General features: G+C 35.8%; 1 protein-coding gene across 2 annotated transcripts; it reads left to right on the top strand.

The window, feature by feature from the left end:
- Positions 1-2111: 2111 nt before the first annotated feature.
- ZMAT1 (zinc finger matrin-type 1) lies at positions 2112-13670 on the top strand. 2 transcript variants are annotated; one of them, XM_077755855.1, is made up of 3 exons: positions 2112-2188; positions 9930-10029; positions 11325-13670. In XM_077755855.1, the coding sequence occupies exons 2-3, from the start codon at positions 9938-9940 to the stop codon at positions 12643-12645; spliced, it is 1413 nt and encodes a 470-aa protein (XP_077611981.1). In that variant the 5' UTR covers positions 2112-2188; positions 9930-9937; the 3' UTR covers positions 12646-13670. The 2 variants fall into 2 exon arrangements, with proteins under 2 accessions (XP_077611981.1, XP_077611980.1); XM_077755854.1 differs by lacking the exon at positions 2112-2188 and adding an exon at positions 4696-4924.
- The last annotated feature ends 3760 nt before the right edge of the window (positions 13671-17430 follow it).

The raw sequence follows: 17430 nt of genomic DNA, 5'->3' as shown, positions 1-17430 counted from the left end.
GTCATCCTGAAATTCAGAGAGGTATAAATTTGGGGTGCCTCTGTCATTGAATGTACAAAGTCATATTATATCTTTTTTCAGAGTGAGAAACATACTCAGAATGTTAGGTTTTATTCTCAAATTCATGGGGAACAAGACGAAGTGCCTGGTAAGAAAATGAAGATGGATGTTAAGAATTTTAAGGTATGTGGCCTATATTGATGTTATAATTCTAAACTTTGAGTTATCAAATCATTCTAATAAGATTGTGCTTATTTCAGGTGCATAAGAGTGATGTAGTGGACAGAAACAAATTTTGTGATCTCTGCAACATGATATTTAGCTCTCCAGTTGTTGCTCAGTCTCATTATGTGGGAAAAGTCCATGCTAAAAAACTGAAGCAATTAATGGAGGAACATAATCAGGTATCTCCATCAGNATGGTTATATTCACCTCTTTAGCTTCCATACAGGGCCTCACTGTCATTTTTTTCTAACCTCTATCCTTTTTTTTTTTACTGGAGAGACTTTCACTCTGGAACAATAACTCGATTCTTTTTCTGCCCAGTAATCTTTTTTTCTTTGTCATTTAATATGGAGATTGTAATTGCTAGCAGAATTTTAAGAAATGTTATGATATTTCCTTTTCAGTTTATTAAATACAAATGAAAACAAGTTATTTGCTATACTACTATAAATAAACATCAAAAAGCAGCCTGAGCTGTCAGGTTCTAATCAAATCATAAATTCTTAGCTCCTTCTTAATTCTTCCCTTTGCCATCTATCACNTTATGGTGTAGCATTTTCTAACTGTAACTATAAACAAAAGAAATAAATATGGAATCTCCTTCTACCCTGATAGTTCATTTCTTTCTTCCTCTGAATATAAAGAAAAAGTACCACCAACATCATCAATCAGTAATGAGCACTTATTTTATGCTAGATCCCAAAGATAGAGAGAACTATAAAACATTGCCTCTTTCCTCCTTCAGTGATGTTGAGTCACCAGAGCATGAGAAATCTAACCCAAATATCTCACTTCTGGCCTAAGCTGGCAGAGTATACCCTGTAAAATCAAACTTGTATTTGAAACAAAAAATGAGAACAAAAAAAGTGATGAATAATCCTCTGGAATAAATAATTCACCACATTCTCACTAGCTTCAACACTTTAGGAATAAGGCATTCATAGCGTGAAAAATTTAACAACATTAATTCCAACTCATATTGTAGGCCTCATACAGCATTAAAAAATACTGTTATCTTAATAAATTAAACCAGAATTATTTTTATACTTATTCTAGTCTCTCTAATTTTTGTATATTTGTTTTTCTTCCTGTCAGTCCAAAGAGGGTTAGAATCAGTATGTCCTACAATAGAAAGTATCTTGTAAAGTCTTATTTTCAGTCCCCACAATTTATCAGTTTGAGCTCAGAGAGGATACAAAATATAAGAGCTCTGAAATAACTGTAATTGTGGAAACATGTTTTCATAGCCTTAAATAACTACATAAATTTTATTTTGATACAAACACCACAGGTCTGGACTTTATAGACTTACTGTGCTACTCAAGAAATGCACCAGCTTAGAAGTTGGTACCTTCTGTTTTACCCTCACTAATTTTAAGAATCATCCTAAGCTCTCATGCTTTCATTTATTTTTCAAATTAATAACCTAAAAGCTAATGCTGAATATTCTTCCTTCGTGTACCTTTATTGGAGAAACTTGGTGCCAGACTTGTATTAAATTTTTGTTTTCACAGAAGGAAATGCTTTTTAACTTAAGTACCTTTATTCAACAGCCTGTGTGGAAAAAGTCCAAAGATAGCAAGTTTTCAAAGAATTCTGAATTTCCCTAATACTTTATAATGAATGCAGCTCCAATAGCTGAATACATGTTGATCACTTCTCATTACAACTATTTCAGCAGGTGTGCCTATTACTACTTCTGCAGAATCAACTTTTCTGAAGCCTCTTGCTGTCAAGCCTCCTCCAGGTGGGATTAAAGACAAGACTGTGCCTTCCTCTTCCAGCAGTGCTTTGGATTTGAATAATCCAAACAAGTATTGCAAGCTCTGTCCTGCTTCCTTTAATAGTCCATTAATGGCCCAACAACATTATGTTGGGAAAAAACACAAAAGAAATGAAGCTAGGAAGAAGTTTGTAGACAAGATAAGAGAGAAACCTCTTCTAGCAAAATCAGATGCAAATGGTAAACAGTAAGAATATACCAAAACTCTTTCATAGAAAATTTATATTTTATGAAACATATTGGCTTATGTATATATCATTCTACTCTTATTGAGTAGGAGGTTGATAGTACTCATGGTGTTATAGACTTTTAGATGAGTAAGGACTTCAGGGTCTGTCTGTTGGTTTCTAGAAAATGAGACTCAGAATAAGTTTAGATGACCTTCATTAATTATAGAATCAAGTATAGGTATTCCCATGGTCCCATGTTATATCATAAGTACATAAGGAAGTATTTTTAATTAGTGACATTGTGGCTATATTATTTAGCCACTAAGTATGGTTTAAATGCCTCTAGGGTACTAGGTTAGTTATTCTTGGGAATACAAATGTGGGTATGCCATTTTTCCTGAAGGAGCAAGTGTAGAAACTAGTTGTGTTAATGATATTTCATTGTAAGAGACCACAGGCATGAATTTTTGTGTACATATTTTTGGTAACCAGAGGAGTGAAACATCACGGTTCAAAAAGCATTCGTAGAGGAAGTATATGATTTAGAATGGTAGAAGTGGGAAGGAGAGAGTATTAACAAAGGAGCTAGAAAGAGTGGCAAGAATTCAGACACAATAAAGATTCTGATCCTGACTGGAGTAATCCACTTGCTCTTCTAACCATTTTTTTTTTTCATTTTTCCCCCACAGGCACCTTCTCACTACTAGTGTGTTTTATTCGCTTTTCATATTCTCTCCCACCCACTTCTCTTCCTCCACTCACCGTTCTTTTTCAGTTCTTTCCTTACTAGACCTTTCTGCTTCATGTGAAAATNGTAAATGTAGGTGTTACTGTGGCTCCATTCTTGACCTCGCTCTACAAACATGATCTAATCTTCTAATCTGTTCCCCTGATTTCATCTTATCTGTATGCTTATGACCTTTCTGTCAAGCTTTGGACTCATATCCAACTGGCAGCTACTGCTTTATCTGGACACTTCTTAGCCATTTCAATTCCATTCATTCAAAGTAGAAACCTCTAGTTCACTATGACTCCCCCAACACTACCTTCTTCACTTTTAATATCTAATGAAATACCAAGCCATAACTGTCTTACCTGTTCCCTTATCTCTAGCCCTGCTTTTCCCACACTAGGTCAGGCCCTCAATATCTCTCCTAGAGCCTTGCTACTCAAAGTGTGGTTTGTGGACAGCATTATTAGCGTCATTTGGGATCTTGCTAGAAAAAGAATCTCAGGCCTCACTGCAGACCTACTGAAGCAGAAACTGCATTTTGTAAAGATACCTAGGTTATTTGTACTCACAATAAATTTTGAGAAGCATTGTTCTAGAACATTGCCACAACCTCCTAACTACTCTCCCTGCCATCAGTTTTGTCTCTCCAAATCTACCCATGATTTAACAACTAGAATGTTTCACCTAAAGTGCACATCTTTCCATGCCATTCCTCATCTTTAAAATCCTCAATTGTTCCTCTGTTTTCTGAGGATAAAAATTTAAGCTTCATAGCTCTTTGCCACCTTGTCCCTGCCTACCTTCCCCAGGCTAATCCCCTGCCTGCTACTTCCTGCCATGATCTGTGTAGGTCAGAACCTGCAAACTGCTTTTGGTTTCCAGAAACTATTACCCTATTTCTCATTTCTCTGCCTTTGTTCATGCTGCCATTTTGTCTGAAACGTCTCCATGTTCCTCTTCTTTAGCTAATTCCTACTCATTCATTAACATGGTACTTCTCTGGAAGCCTTTTCACTTCCTTCAAGACTTAACTTCTGTGCTTCCTTAGCCTGTGTGTGTAATTTTCTCTCTATGTGTCTTTATCCCCCCTAGAATGTAAGGTCTTTGAGGGTAAGGATTTCATCTAACTCATCTGTATTTCGAGTGCTAAATATAGAAATTGGCACGGAGTAGGCCTGCCTCAGTAGAGATTAGTTCAATATATGAATCAGTGCACTATTAATTTTGATATGTTGAGTGCCAACCCTATGTTTATACTATTTAAGTTTCCTAATTAATATGATTCAACATATCGCAAAAAGTTACATAGAGATCTGTGTTTTTATCTAGGATTTTGAAGAACATTGGCTTAGGAATGTGTAGAAATAGAAGTGGTAGGGCTTCAGAAAGTAGTAAATGTTTGGAGAAATGCCAAACTTTTACTTGTTAGAGTATTTTTTCTATTGCTGGGGTGAGGATACCTGAAATAAGTACCTTCTAATTTAATGGCTGGCATTAGGCAAAATTGGAACTGAGTCAGCTATGAGAAGTGTGTGTACTCTGGTCATGTTAGCACTCTGAAATTTCAAGGTTATTAGTATAAGATTTTGGTGAAATTTTTACCTGGCCAGGGAGGGAATGCTGAACTAGCATAATAGAGCTCAGAGAACAAATTTTCCACACTACTTTGATATTCCATTTTAACAACAGTAAATATTTGAGGATTAAAAAATAACAGCTGGAGAATTTAAATTCGCTAGTGAGAATTTCAAAGAACAGAACAATAGAAGCCTATATTATAAGCAATCAAGCAGCAAGACAAAAACAACTTGGCATATGACACCTTAATATTTCACTTATCACCCATTTTCACCCTTCTTTCTGTCTCTTCCTTATTTTCCATCTACTTTGTATGTGCTCCTACTATACCTAATCTCTGTCTTTCTTCATCATTCTCACTGCTTTCTTCATGTCCCTCATCCAGTCCAGATCTTATTAGCACAGGAATGGCTACCATAACGATATGGAACTAAAGTATGTATGTATTTTTTTATTTATTGTATTTGTTTTATCTTACTAATTTCTAGCCTTGTCATTGTGCTTAGATGTCTCACCTTCACCTGTAACTCAGCATATCTAAAATGAAATGAATGATCTTCTCTAAATCCAACTTGAATTTCCCAAGATTTATGCCTTTGCCAGTAGTACAACTACTTATTAGTCACCTACATTTGAATATTTGAGGGCATCTTTGACCACTTAATTTTCCTATATCCTGTCCATCAGCAAGTCTTATCAAGTCTTACTAGAACTATTTTCCTTCCGGTACCCTCCCGTTACATTTGCACTACCATCTTTTCACATACCAATTCTGTAACAACCTTTGGGAAGGCTATACTTATACCTCATTGTTATTCTCTCACTCCCTAGTAGCAAGATTTCAACCCTGGACCAGTTCCACAGTCCACATTTTCTATTTTAAGTTCAGGGTACTGAGTGATGCTATGGAAAATTATGTAAAGACAGAGATTGGGTACCTTGAAAGAGTCTTGGAATCCAACCTCTATGGACTTGAAGTCCTACTTAATCCTTTACCTTCCCATTCACTTTCCTTTCAGCAATGATATTAAAACCTGCCCCACTCTCCAAGACTTTCTTCTACTCCTCTACACCTACCCTTCTCACACCCTTCAGGTAAACTTATCTCCCACATTCAATCAGTCACTAAGTTATGCCAGTTTTAATGGTATATTTCACCAATCTCCGTATTCCATGTGTTCTAGCCCATGCCTCCTTATCTCTTGCCTGGTCTAGTGTATTTACATAAATGTGGTCTCTTTACTTTAAGGTTTGTTCCTCTCAATTTTATCCTCTCAAATTTATCCTCCATATTGCAGCTGGAAGAGAGATTTCTCTAAAACACATAGCTGACCTTATCACTTACTACTTAAAGCATTTCAAGGTTTCACAATACACAGGATAAAAAAGTCTAGGCTCCTTAGCATAATATATACATCTTTCTGACCTGACACCCTTTTGCCTCTCCCATCTTGTCCTGTTATATTTTATTCTACAGCAATTCCAAATTTTAAGAAGCTCCTATAAGTACTTCTATGCTTTTTTCATGATAGTCCTTCTACACACAATACTCTTCTCAACTCTTTTCATCAAGTTAACTAATTTTCATCCTTCCAAGTTTAACTAAGGCATCATCTCTTCCAATAGCCTTCTTAAGACCACCACACTGTGTTTAAATGCCTCTACTTCTTTGAGCTCCCATACCCCTTAAGCATACTTCTTACCTTTTACCTAATGAGATTGAAATCCTTTGTTTAAATATGTTTCTCACTTGGATTTGTAAGAAACCTGCCCATTTTATTCATCTTATACCCCTAGAATCTAGCATGATGGTTGGTGCCACATAGACCCTCAGTGTTTTTTGAACAGATTATTTGAAATCAACACATCATACTCATTTCTATCTATGTCATATCTGATACTGTTTTCATCCCCTGGAATGCCCTTTTCTGCCTTCCTTACAATTCAAATCCTCCTTGTCCTCCAAGATCCATCATAACTTCCCTCACTACTCTAGATCCTGGTATTCTCCCCTTCCTCTGATTTCTCATAGATTCATTGTTCATTGACAATTGCATTAATTATAACTCCTTAACTGATTTAGCCTCCTTAAGACAAAAAATTATATTTTGTTCTGCAATATCCATCTCATTGCTTTATATGGTAATAACTATATAGTTTTTCTTAATATTTACTAATTGTTAATTGACAGGCAGTGTCATGTAGAAGGATAAACACAGGTTGGGAGATATGTTTGAAGTCAGTTACCCAGTTGTATCTCAGATTTTGAAGGTGTAAAATGAAAATAAGTCTATGTCACTAGATTGACAAAGGATGAAATGAAACAGTATTTGCAGTACCCATCACAGAATAGGTCCTAAAGAAATGTTACATTTTTTGAAATGTTTTGTTCTGTCATAATTTAAAAACAAGTAAATTAGACATTTTCAATTTTTCTTCATAAACTAAGTCCCACATTAAGTTGATTTTTTGCTTACATGCAATTCTCAATTGATTACTTTTCATTTAAGCTATTAGACCAATGGTTCTCACCTTGACTACATGTTAGAAGCATGCAGGGGGCTTTTAGAAATGTCAAAGCTCAGGCCATCCCTCAAAGTAATTAAATTAGAACCCCTGGGATTACACATTTGTGTTTTGTTTTCTGTATTTTAACTCCCCAAGTGATTGGGCTATAGAGCCAAGATTGAGAACCACAAGGTTAGACTATAAAGACATACATTACTCCAATCTATGTTTTGAAAACAAAGATCTTAGTCTGTGGAGTTATGAGATAGGACTGTGATTGGAAGAGTGGGCTCCACAAATGTTAGGTTATAGAAGATTCTGAAAGGTATGAGATGCAGGGAAGCTGGAGTTTCTGGGTGAAGTCAGAAACAAGGAACCCTAGCAGAGCTGAGGGCAAGAAAGCAGGGCAGGGCCAAGGAACAGACTCAGATAGGAAAATATAAAGTGTAAGAAACATAGTGGATCAGTGGGATTTAGAGCACACTTATCTTGATGAGCACTAAGTAATGTATAGAATTGTTTAATGATTATATTGTATGTCTGAAACTAATATGACACTATATATTAATTCTACCTGAATTTAAAAGAGGAAAAGGAAAAGAAACAGTGAAGGCAGGTTGCAGGGAATTAGACCAGTAATTCTGATCTTGGAGCCAATAAATAGGCTTCCCAGAAAAGGTTTATACCATTTATTATATATTTTTACATATTACTTTTTGAGATATATTTTTGAATATATTATTTTCTGAGATGTTAATATCCAGAAAAAGATAAAGAATATCAGTGTATGAAAACGACAAGGGCTAAGGTAATAGTAATCAGACTACAGTTTCAGAACTGACCCTGTATCTTTTATATGTGACCTGAAGCTTCTGTAAATCCCTCTATTATGTCTATTATAATCTTCTGATATAATTTTTGAAGAAGCAAAGGAGGAACTGAGGAGAATATTATGTATATTTTTATAAGCACTAAACAAATATGTGCAACCCCTAAAATATAATCTGAGTTTATAATCATAATGAAGATCATCGGCTTGATAATTTAAGGGAGAATTGGTCAGCAACAGTTGTATAGAAAAATCATCTAAAACACTGTGAAAAAGTAAGAAAGCCTGGTTCTACTCCTAGAGATTCTTATTTAAATTGTCCAATGTGGAGCTGTAACATTAATGTTTTTAAAGTTTTCCACATGGTTCTAATGTACAGCTAGCATTGAGAACCACTAACCTAGAGGAAACCAGGATTCCTGCTTATCTTGCATAACTTGGGTGCTCTCAAAATGTATGGTGTTGGCCAAGCAAATCTGAGCTTTAATTTTCACAATTGTTAAGTAAGGGTATAGTAATTTTTTGAAAAGAGTTGTTATAAATATGCAGAGTCCTGGATTTAGTCCTTAGCTTTGCAGGAAGTCCAAAATCTTCAGGGTTGACCAGCCTCAAATCAGGGACTGACTAGACCACACACACACACAAAAAAAAAAAACTTAGAAAACACTGATAAATAATCAAGGAACTAGAAAGATATTCTCTTAGTGTATTTCCCACACATTCTCTAAGAATAACTACCTGGGGTGTTTTTAAAACACGAATTCCCTCTCCCANGAGAGAAGCTTGGGGATCTATATTTTAAATAATACTCCCAAGTAATTCTGGAGTCTGGGAAATATAGTAAATTAAGTTAATACATTGTCATTCTGGTATTGATTTATGGTAGGAGGAGATATATCTTTTTTCACTTCCTAGGGTTCTTAAAACCTGGACATATCACCCAGGGTATCCCTTTTTTGGTATCAAAGACAATGGGAAGCCAAATTATAATCAGAAATAGACTTGGTTAGCATGCAATCAAAGCACTGGGAGAGAGGAAAGTTATGAGGAATCATTCATTCAGTCTTTGGCATACCTGCTGAGTTCTCCTGGGCCCACTAGAGTTACGTCAGTGGGAAGCTGAGTCCTTGTGTTCTTCAAAGTTAACATCTTTATTTCTCCTGAAGAATAGTCTCCTGTTTCTATGAGTAGTCTTTGTGTGGACAAGACAAATACACTTGATTAATTTGGCATCCTTTGAGTGATTAAGTTGCTGTTTGATTTAAAGATAACCTTGCTTCATCCTAAAATTACTACATCCACCAATATATTGCCTCTTCCTTAGGGTGGAATTATTTTATATTTGGCTTATGAAATTTATCAATTTTCTATTTCCGACCAAAGATAAAGTGGAAAGATGATGAGTTTAATAAAATAAAGATTAATTTATCCCCTGCTTTCAGTTCTACCTAAGAAGCAGAATAGAGAGGTAGCTGGCATACCTATTCTATAGTTATTGACTCTTTTGAAGTGGTAACTAGTAGTTTTGTTTTAGAATTTTGCTTTCAGCTTTTACCCTGAGAGTGGGGCTCACTAAACCTCTCTCCTTTCTAATATCTGTCTGTGGAAAATTACTTTTGGTAAACTAATGCACTACAGTGATTTCAGGTAAGAGAGTAAAACTTTGCTTTTGTTTATTCTTTTGAGACATTTCAGATTTTTGTTGGGTGGCAAGAGAATTAGGGGCAAGCAAAAAGAGGTTGGTTAAAGGATTAAGAGGCACAGGTTAGTTGGGTATACTAAATTTGAATTCCCTGATGCACTTCCATGTAGAAACAATAGGCAGGCAGATAGTAGCTTCTTAGGAAAGAGGCCAAGGTTAGAGAAGTAGTGTAGTGTAGTGTAGTGTAGTATAAAGAATTCTGGGCTTTAAGAAGCATGGGCTCCAAGAGGTTAGCTCTATTACTGACCCACTCTGACTTTGACCAAGTCATTTGAGCTCTCTGGGCCTTATCTTTAACTTGGGAAATTTCAGTAGATGATCTCTAGTAAATTCCTGTCCAGTTTTGTGTTTCTAAATGTATCCATAATGATCTCCTTAACTTGGACTCTCTCTTTTTTCAGCATTTAGTATGAGGACCTATGTTTGCCATATTTGTAATATCACCTTTACATCTTTAGAAATGTTCCGGTCCCATATGCAAGGAAGTGAACACCAAATTAAGTAAGTATTTTTTTGCCAAAATGCTCCTCTGACACCAGAGAGTAGGGATTCTGTCAAATACCCTTGCATGTATTTTACAAAACTTTCTAGGAATTCACTTCCCTATGAGTGGATACTGTGATAGTTAATGGTATTTGTCACAAAGTGCATGGTAGTGGAATCCCCTAGGGAGTTCTCTAGCCATGATAGTATACTTGCAGAGCTGGATAATTGGCACCTCTCCTGACCAGACAACATTGTCCTCATTCTCATTGAGCCTTACAAATTCAAATAATTCCTAGAAGGTTGGCATAGTTCCAGGGGTACAGTGATTTGGTCATCATCCTTCTAGCAAGGTATAGTGGTTAAGAATAAAGGTCTTGCTCTTAGTCAGACCTCGACTGGAATATCAGATCTGTCTAACAAGTGTATAACTTTGGACAGCTCCAATTTAAAGTGATTATAATGAAATATAAAAATATGCATAAGGTGCCTGGCCTGGCACATAAAAGGAGCAAAATAATTATTCCATTCTATTCTGTTGTTTCAAGGAAGAAAGGGTTAAGTGGACAATTAGGGACTTGATAAGTTAGATAGTAGAACAGAGGGTCACTTGAGTATTGTATTTTTGGTTTGTTGCTTTAAATATCAAACCATAGTGTTTCTGTTAACATTATTTTATTCTAGTTGGAAATATTTCTACTTTGAGTATGAATACTTAGGAGGTAAACACTTGGGCACTTCACCAAATTAACCCTTCATTCTGAATTTTTTTTAAATCTCAGGGTTCCAGAACAAATAGCCATTACACTTATAGCTCTATACAAAGAAATAATCAAAGAACTAATTTTTTTCTTTTATAGTTAATTCTCAAATTGATTTCCATATCACACCCAGTGCTCATCCCAACAAGTGTAATTAAAACTTTTAAAACAATGTGACATTCATATCATACCATCTTCAGGGCATTAAATATTATTGATTCTTTCCCACATATCCCAACATGCCTTACATTTTAAGTACTAAGGCAGTATCAGCTATGTCTGCATCTTTGTACCCATCTTCCCTTTCATCTCAGCCCTGAAAATTTTTTCATATGTAAAAAATTGTGAGGTGTCTGAGAAATATCTGACTATTCCTGCTGCTGCTTTTTACCATAAAAGGTGATGGTTTTTAGCTTTTATATTGAAGTAAGGTTTTAATATTTGTTTGGACTTTTGTTGTTTTTGTTTTTCCAGACTAATCTTTTTCAAAACAAAAAAAGTATTCAGAATAAAATAGCCTAGTAACAAGAATTTATACTGTCTTCTTTGCAGAGAATCTATTGTTATCAACCTAGTGAAGAATTCAAAGAAGACACACGACTCTTACCAAGATGAATGTGCAGATTACATCAAAATGCAGAAATCCAGAGGACCAGAACACAAGACCTGTTTCAGAAAGATGGAAGAGGGTTATTTAGAAGCCCGTTGGTACAGGGAAGTAGTTGATTCTAGATCGAGACATAGAATATTTGAACAGAGACTCCCATGTGAGACTTTCTGGGCATACCCAGGATCATACAGTATTTCACAAACAGCAGAAAACCATTTACCTCATTGTTTACCAGCTCATTCAAAGAAGACATATGACTCTTTCCAAGATGAGCTGGAAGATTACATCAAAGTGCAGAAAGCCAGAGGACTAGACCCAAAGATTTGTTTCAGAAAGATAAGAGAGAACTCTGTGGAGACCCGTGGGTACAGAGAAGTTGACTCTGGACCCAGACAAAGAATGTTTGAGCAAAGATTTTCACATGAGACTTCCCAGACTTACCAACAACCATACAATATTTCACCAGTGGAGAGCCAATTACATTATTGGTTACCAGTTCATTCAAAAAGAACTTACAATTCTTTCCAAGATGAGCTAGAAGATTACATCAAAGTGCAGAAAGCCAGAGGACTAGAGCCAAAGACTTGTTTCAGAAAGATTAGTGATAGCTCTATAGAAACCCATAAGTACAAAGAAAAGGTTGATTCCAGACCCAAACATAGAATGTTTGAGCAAAAAGTCCCATTTGAGACTTCCCAGACTTATATAGGATCATACAGCATTTCCCAAGTAGTGGAAAACCAGTTACCTCATTGCTTACCAGCTCATGACAGCATACAGGGACTAGACTCTATATCCTGTGAACCCATCAGAGGCTGTTTTCCAGAAAAGCCAGTACCCCTGAGCCTTAGTCAGCAAGAAAATAACTCTGGCTCGTATAGTGTAGAATCTGAAGTTTACAAGCACCTCTCAGAAAACAGTACCAGTGACCATAAAACAGGTCATAAACGGAGACATCAGAAGAGAAAAAGGCACCTGGAAGAAGGTGAAGGAAGGTCAGAGAAAGAGCAATCCAAGCATAAAAGGAAAAAGAGTTATGGGGGTACAAATCTAGACAAGGACAAGAGCATCCGACAAAGGAAAAGACAGGGAGGAGATAAAGTCAGTGTCAGTCCAGGAAAGCTTAAGCATCGAAAAAAGAAAAAAAGCCATGGTGTGCCCACTGAGAAAGAAGAACGTAAGCACAAGAAAGGGAAAAAGAAATCTGTTGAAGAAAAGACAGAAGAGGAAATGCTTTGGGATGAATCTATTCTTGGATTTTGAGTTTTAGTTTTGTTTACCCAAGGATAATTGACAAAATCAGTTATGAGTTTAGACAAAGACAAGAATATCCAGTGAAGAAAAGGAGCAGTGGATATAGTCAGGAAAGCTTAGTTTTTATGTTTATAATTTGAAATTGAATTGAAAGAAGAAACAAATAAGCTTAAACTTACTCTTTGAGAAGGAACATAAGAACACAACAAGAACATGAGAGAAAAAGAAGCCTGTTGAAGAAAAGACAGAGAGTCAGTGTTTTGGGATGAGTCTGTTTTAGGAATTTGAACATTTCATTTTATTTACCCAAGGATGAGTTGAAGAAATCAGTTTATAAAATGGATTTAGACGAAAACAAGAACAGCCAGTGGGAAAAAAAAGCATAGGTGGATATGGTCATTGACAATTCAGGAAAGCTTAGTGTTAGGGGGTGTAAAAATTGAAATTGAATTGAAAGAAGAAACAGCTATAAATCTAGCATCTGAGAAAGAACATAAGAATACAACAAGAACAGAAAAGAAAAGGAAACCTGTTGAAGAAAGACAATGCTTTGGGTGGAGCCTACTCTTGGATTTTGAACTTTTTACTTTTGTTCCCTTAAGGTTGAATTGAAGAAATAAGTTGAAATGTTTGGTTTCATGAAATTTATGTTATTTGAATTTTCCTAAATGAACAGTTAACTTTAACCTCTAACAAAAGCCAAGTGAAGTAAAAGTATTCAATATGCCTTTTCCTCAAGTTACTTTTTCTCATTTTCTTAAAAAAAAGAAAAATTGTGTTTCTTACATAAAATGTAATTTTGCTTAACGAGATTGCTTCTACTTCTATTCATAAAATTGCTGTGGCAGTGAATTATTTGCCCATGAAAGATTTATTTTAAACAAGAGAATTACCAGTCATTACAGAATCCATTCCTTGTTTGGGTTTGTTTTAGTGGTGGTATTTTATTGTTGTTATTGTGTGTTTGTTTCTTGGTTTTCTCTAAGAAAAATGTATGAAGTGATTTAGACCAATTTTTTGTTTGTTAAATCTAATTTGCAGTGTATTTTTGTATTTTCTACTTCTGAAAGTGGAAAATGAAACAGTCTATAATAAGTTTAGATGATATATAGTTTTAAAAAGCTCTCAAAAAGTACTGATATAAAATCAGTCTATATTCTGGAAATGTTTATATTAAAGTGTTTTAATTTCTACAGTTTTATGTAAATGATCATTTCCCAGCCAATGATGATTTTATTTTGGGAGTAAGAGGGGAAATAATTAAACCTTTCAGGACCTCTCAGGAGCTCACAATGTAAAGTTTTAATAACTCCATTTATTCTACATCTTGCTTAGGAGAAACTGGTATTCAGACTGGAGTTCAGTTTTAAGTTAAAAAAAGGTGATCCACTAAATACTTGAAACTGAAGAAGGAAGAATTTATAAGTGGAAAGGGCCGTGAGGGTGCATTACCTTGAAACTGTTTCACACTTTTTTTCTACTCTGTTGCTCCCTTTTATATGATAAGCACTTCCTGTAAGCATTTGAGCATCATCATGGTATAGTAGAAGGAGTAATCCTGGGAATCCAAATTCCAGGATTCTGGTCTCAGTTGTATCAAGTCGACTGTGTGACCTTGTGGGAATACCATCAGAATCCAACATGGAGTCATTAGAAATAGGAAAAATGGGCTATAGTATTCATATCCAAAAAAGTAATCTTATCCAAAAAAGTAAATAAATTTAGATGGTGCTGTATCTGCACATAGGCAGGAAGGACATTTAATAGTGTTTTCTCTTGAGTTTTGATTGAAATGGTAAATAGGAGCTGAAGCATAATGATTGATTGGGTATATGCCAGGTTGAATGAACAGTCTGAAAGGGAGTTAGATAGATCCCAAATTAACTTTTATTCCATGAGACTGTTGGTATAAGATTATTTGGTACTGCAATACTACTGCCCTTCCTTTTAAAATATCTGGTATACTAATGAAAGGAGAGGGAAAACAAGAACCAGAATAGCAAATAGACTGGAATTTTTCACAAAAATGGCTAAATCTCTTTTCTGAACATGACCCAAAAAATGCAGCTTTTTTTCACAGAAAGTATAAGATCAATTGAATTGTAAGCATTTTTAGAATTGATAAATTTTTTTGCAGAAGCCATTTTGTGTTGAAAGGTGGAGGGTAGGAATTCAAAACAGAATATTTACTAAGAAACCAAATTACTATGATCTTTATCAAATAACGTAAATAGATCAATGATTTAGTAAAATTAGCACCCAATCTCATCAACATTGTGTAAATCATACAAAATTTTAACATTAAAATCATTTAAATTAGGTGCAGTAGCAAGTTGTGAGAGAGATAAGGGTGTGATGTTAACTACATTCTTGGGGGAAGCACTGGTGACTTGCTCTAGAAAGTGGTTTTCAAAAATTTTAAAACAAAACCTTTTGACAAAAACAAACTTTATGTTAACCCTATCATAAAATTAATTTTCTATTAACTGTAAAGGACCTAGAATCCAACTTTGGCACATTTGCTCTGCTCCCAACTTTTGTCTCTGAGCACGAGGAGGTTACAATATAAATCAAGATATTTAAATATATGTGCAATTTCCAAAATTAACCCTACTTCTGGATTTGAGTGCTGAATCAAGTAAGATGAAACTTAATAGTATAAATACTCCTACATTTGACTGTAGAAGACAATACAAAAGTATATTTGAGGAGACATAGTTTAAGATAGTGCATGTGAAAACAGTGTTCAGACTTATTACATGCTTAGTTTGAAAGACTAATATACACATCCAGACATAGGATCACATACGATCTAAGCACATTATCAATATTCAGACAAATTAATAGCATCTAGCATCATAGGTATATCCCCAATGAATAGAAGATAGAGGGAGGCAAATTATGGCTGAATTTGGAAAATAATATTCAATAAGTGCAGTCATACGAAAAAACAATTTACTGCCTTGTTATATACATGTCCTAAATAATAAGAGCTGGACGGAGGGGCAAGATGGCGGAGAAGTAAGGAGCTCCATACTTGCACTCGCGCCCATACATCACACGGAAAAGATCTGAAGCCATTGGAAACCTTACAAAACCTGAGAGGTTGGGAGAAAAAGGATGCAGAATCCACTGAGAAAGCCTTCTAACGTGAGTGCGAACTGGGGAAGATAAAATTGGGCCGGGGTCAGAGACTCCAGGGTCGGAGGTGATCCCCCTCTACGGGGAGTGAGAGGGGAAAAAGAGGCCGAAACAGAAAAACCTCCGCTCAGGGCATAGAAAGACCTTACTTGCCAAATACCTGCCAGGTACCCTCGAGCCAACTGGTACAGGAGGGGCTGAGCGCACAGATTGCTTCTTTGTGCGGGCTCCTGGCTGGTTGCACTTCTAGAGTAGCGGCGCTCCTGCCTCCATTGTCCTCCCTGCGGGCTTGGGCCCCTGGAAGAGCCACGCTCAGACACCGGGCGTCCTCGCANTTTTTTTTACCTTTCTCTTCTTCTTTCTCTTTTCTCTCTTTTTTCCCCAGAACACTGACCTGGTTAACTCTGGTCACCAGCTTGCTTGAACAATCACAAAGAGTCCATTCTGTAAATATAAATTCTACAACTACCGACATTTTCATCTCTTCTCTCAGGAGTAATTAGACTATATAGTTTCTCTGGATAATACCAGCATCCTTCTATTACATATCCAACCATATTCTACCCTTTACCTCTTTGAAGAAAGNGTAGCAACATGGATGGACCTTGAGGGTGTTATGTTGAGCGAAATAAGTCAGGCAGAGAAGGACAAATATCATATGTTTGCACATATAGGAGGATTAGGAGGAACTTAACGGAGGACCATGGGGGAGAAGAAGGGGGAAATAGAGGGGGAGAGGGAGAGAGGCAAACCATGAGAGACTCTTGAATGCTGAGAACAAACTGAGGACTGATGGGTATGGGGGGGGAAGGAGAGAGGTGGGCATGGAGGAGGGCACTTGTGGGCATGAGCACTGGGTGTTATATGGAAACCAACTTGACAATAAACTATTTGTAAAAAAAAAAAGTAAAGCTATAATTAGAACTATAGTGTTTGTTTTTTGGTGAAAGAAGCTTATCTCAATCACCANTAACTCTTCTGCTTCCTTTTCTGTGATCTGTCCATCCAGAGGTAACTGTAGAAACTAAGGTTGGGACAGGCACCAGGTCTTGATGTCCGATTCCATCCTGTGACTGTATACAGATGCTTCCTAATCCCAATTGGAAATTTCATAATTGGTTTTATTGTAAATCGTGTCTCCATTTTTATAACCTGCATTTAAATGTGTCCCATAAATAATTTTTCAATATTATCTACAGAGCACCAATTTGCAGAAATATAGTCACTCAAAAAAAATCACAGCTTACTTCAGTAATCTTAGAACTACAAACAGAAAGTCTGTTGTCCTTTCTAACATATTCAACTTTAACCATGGTGCAAAATTGGTCTGATCTGTTAAGTTTTCTTCTGTTTATTTATGTAACTATGCTACATTACAAGGACCCAGCAAAATAATTCCATTGCTTGCATAGCATTGTTTGCCTAAGTCAGCAAACTGGAAAGATTACATCAAATTGATGTGGCTATACATACAAAGTTTCAGTTTATATAAATCAGCAAAAAAAGAGTATTGGTATTCATAAAACTCCAAAAAACTACATTGAATATTCTTCTTCCCCTTTCTCTGTTCTTTTTAAGAAAACTCAAAGTACAAATACAGTAATTTATTATTAAGATTCCACTCATTTTTACTTTTTGTAATTCAAGTGCCAG

Source organism: Crocuta crocuta, unplaced genomic scaffold (genome assembly GCF_008692635.1).
Source record: "Crocuta crocuta isolate KB4526 unplaced genomic scaffold, BGI_CrCroc_1.0 scaffold505, whole genome shotgun sequence".
Classification (NCBI taxonomy): domain Eukaryota; kingdom Metazoa; phylum Chordata; class Mammalia; order Carnivora; family Hyaenidae; genus Crocuta; species Crocuta crocuta.
The sequence above is the reverse complement of the archived record's forward strand: the minus strand, read 5'-3'. Positions and strand labels throughout refer to the sequence as shown.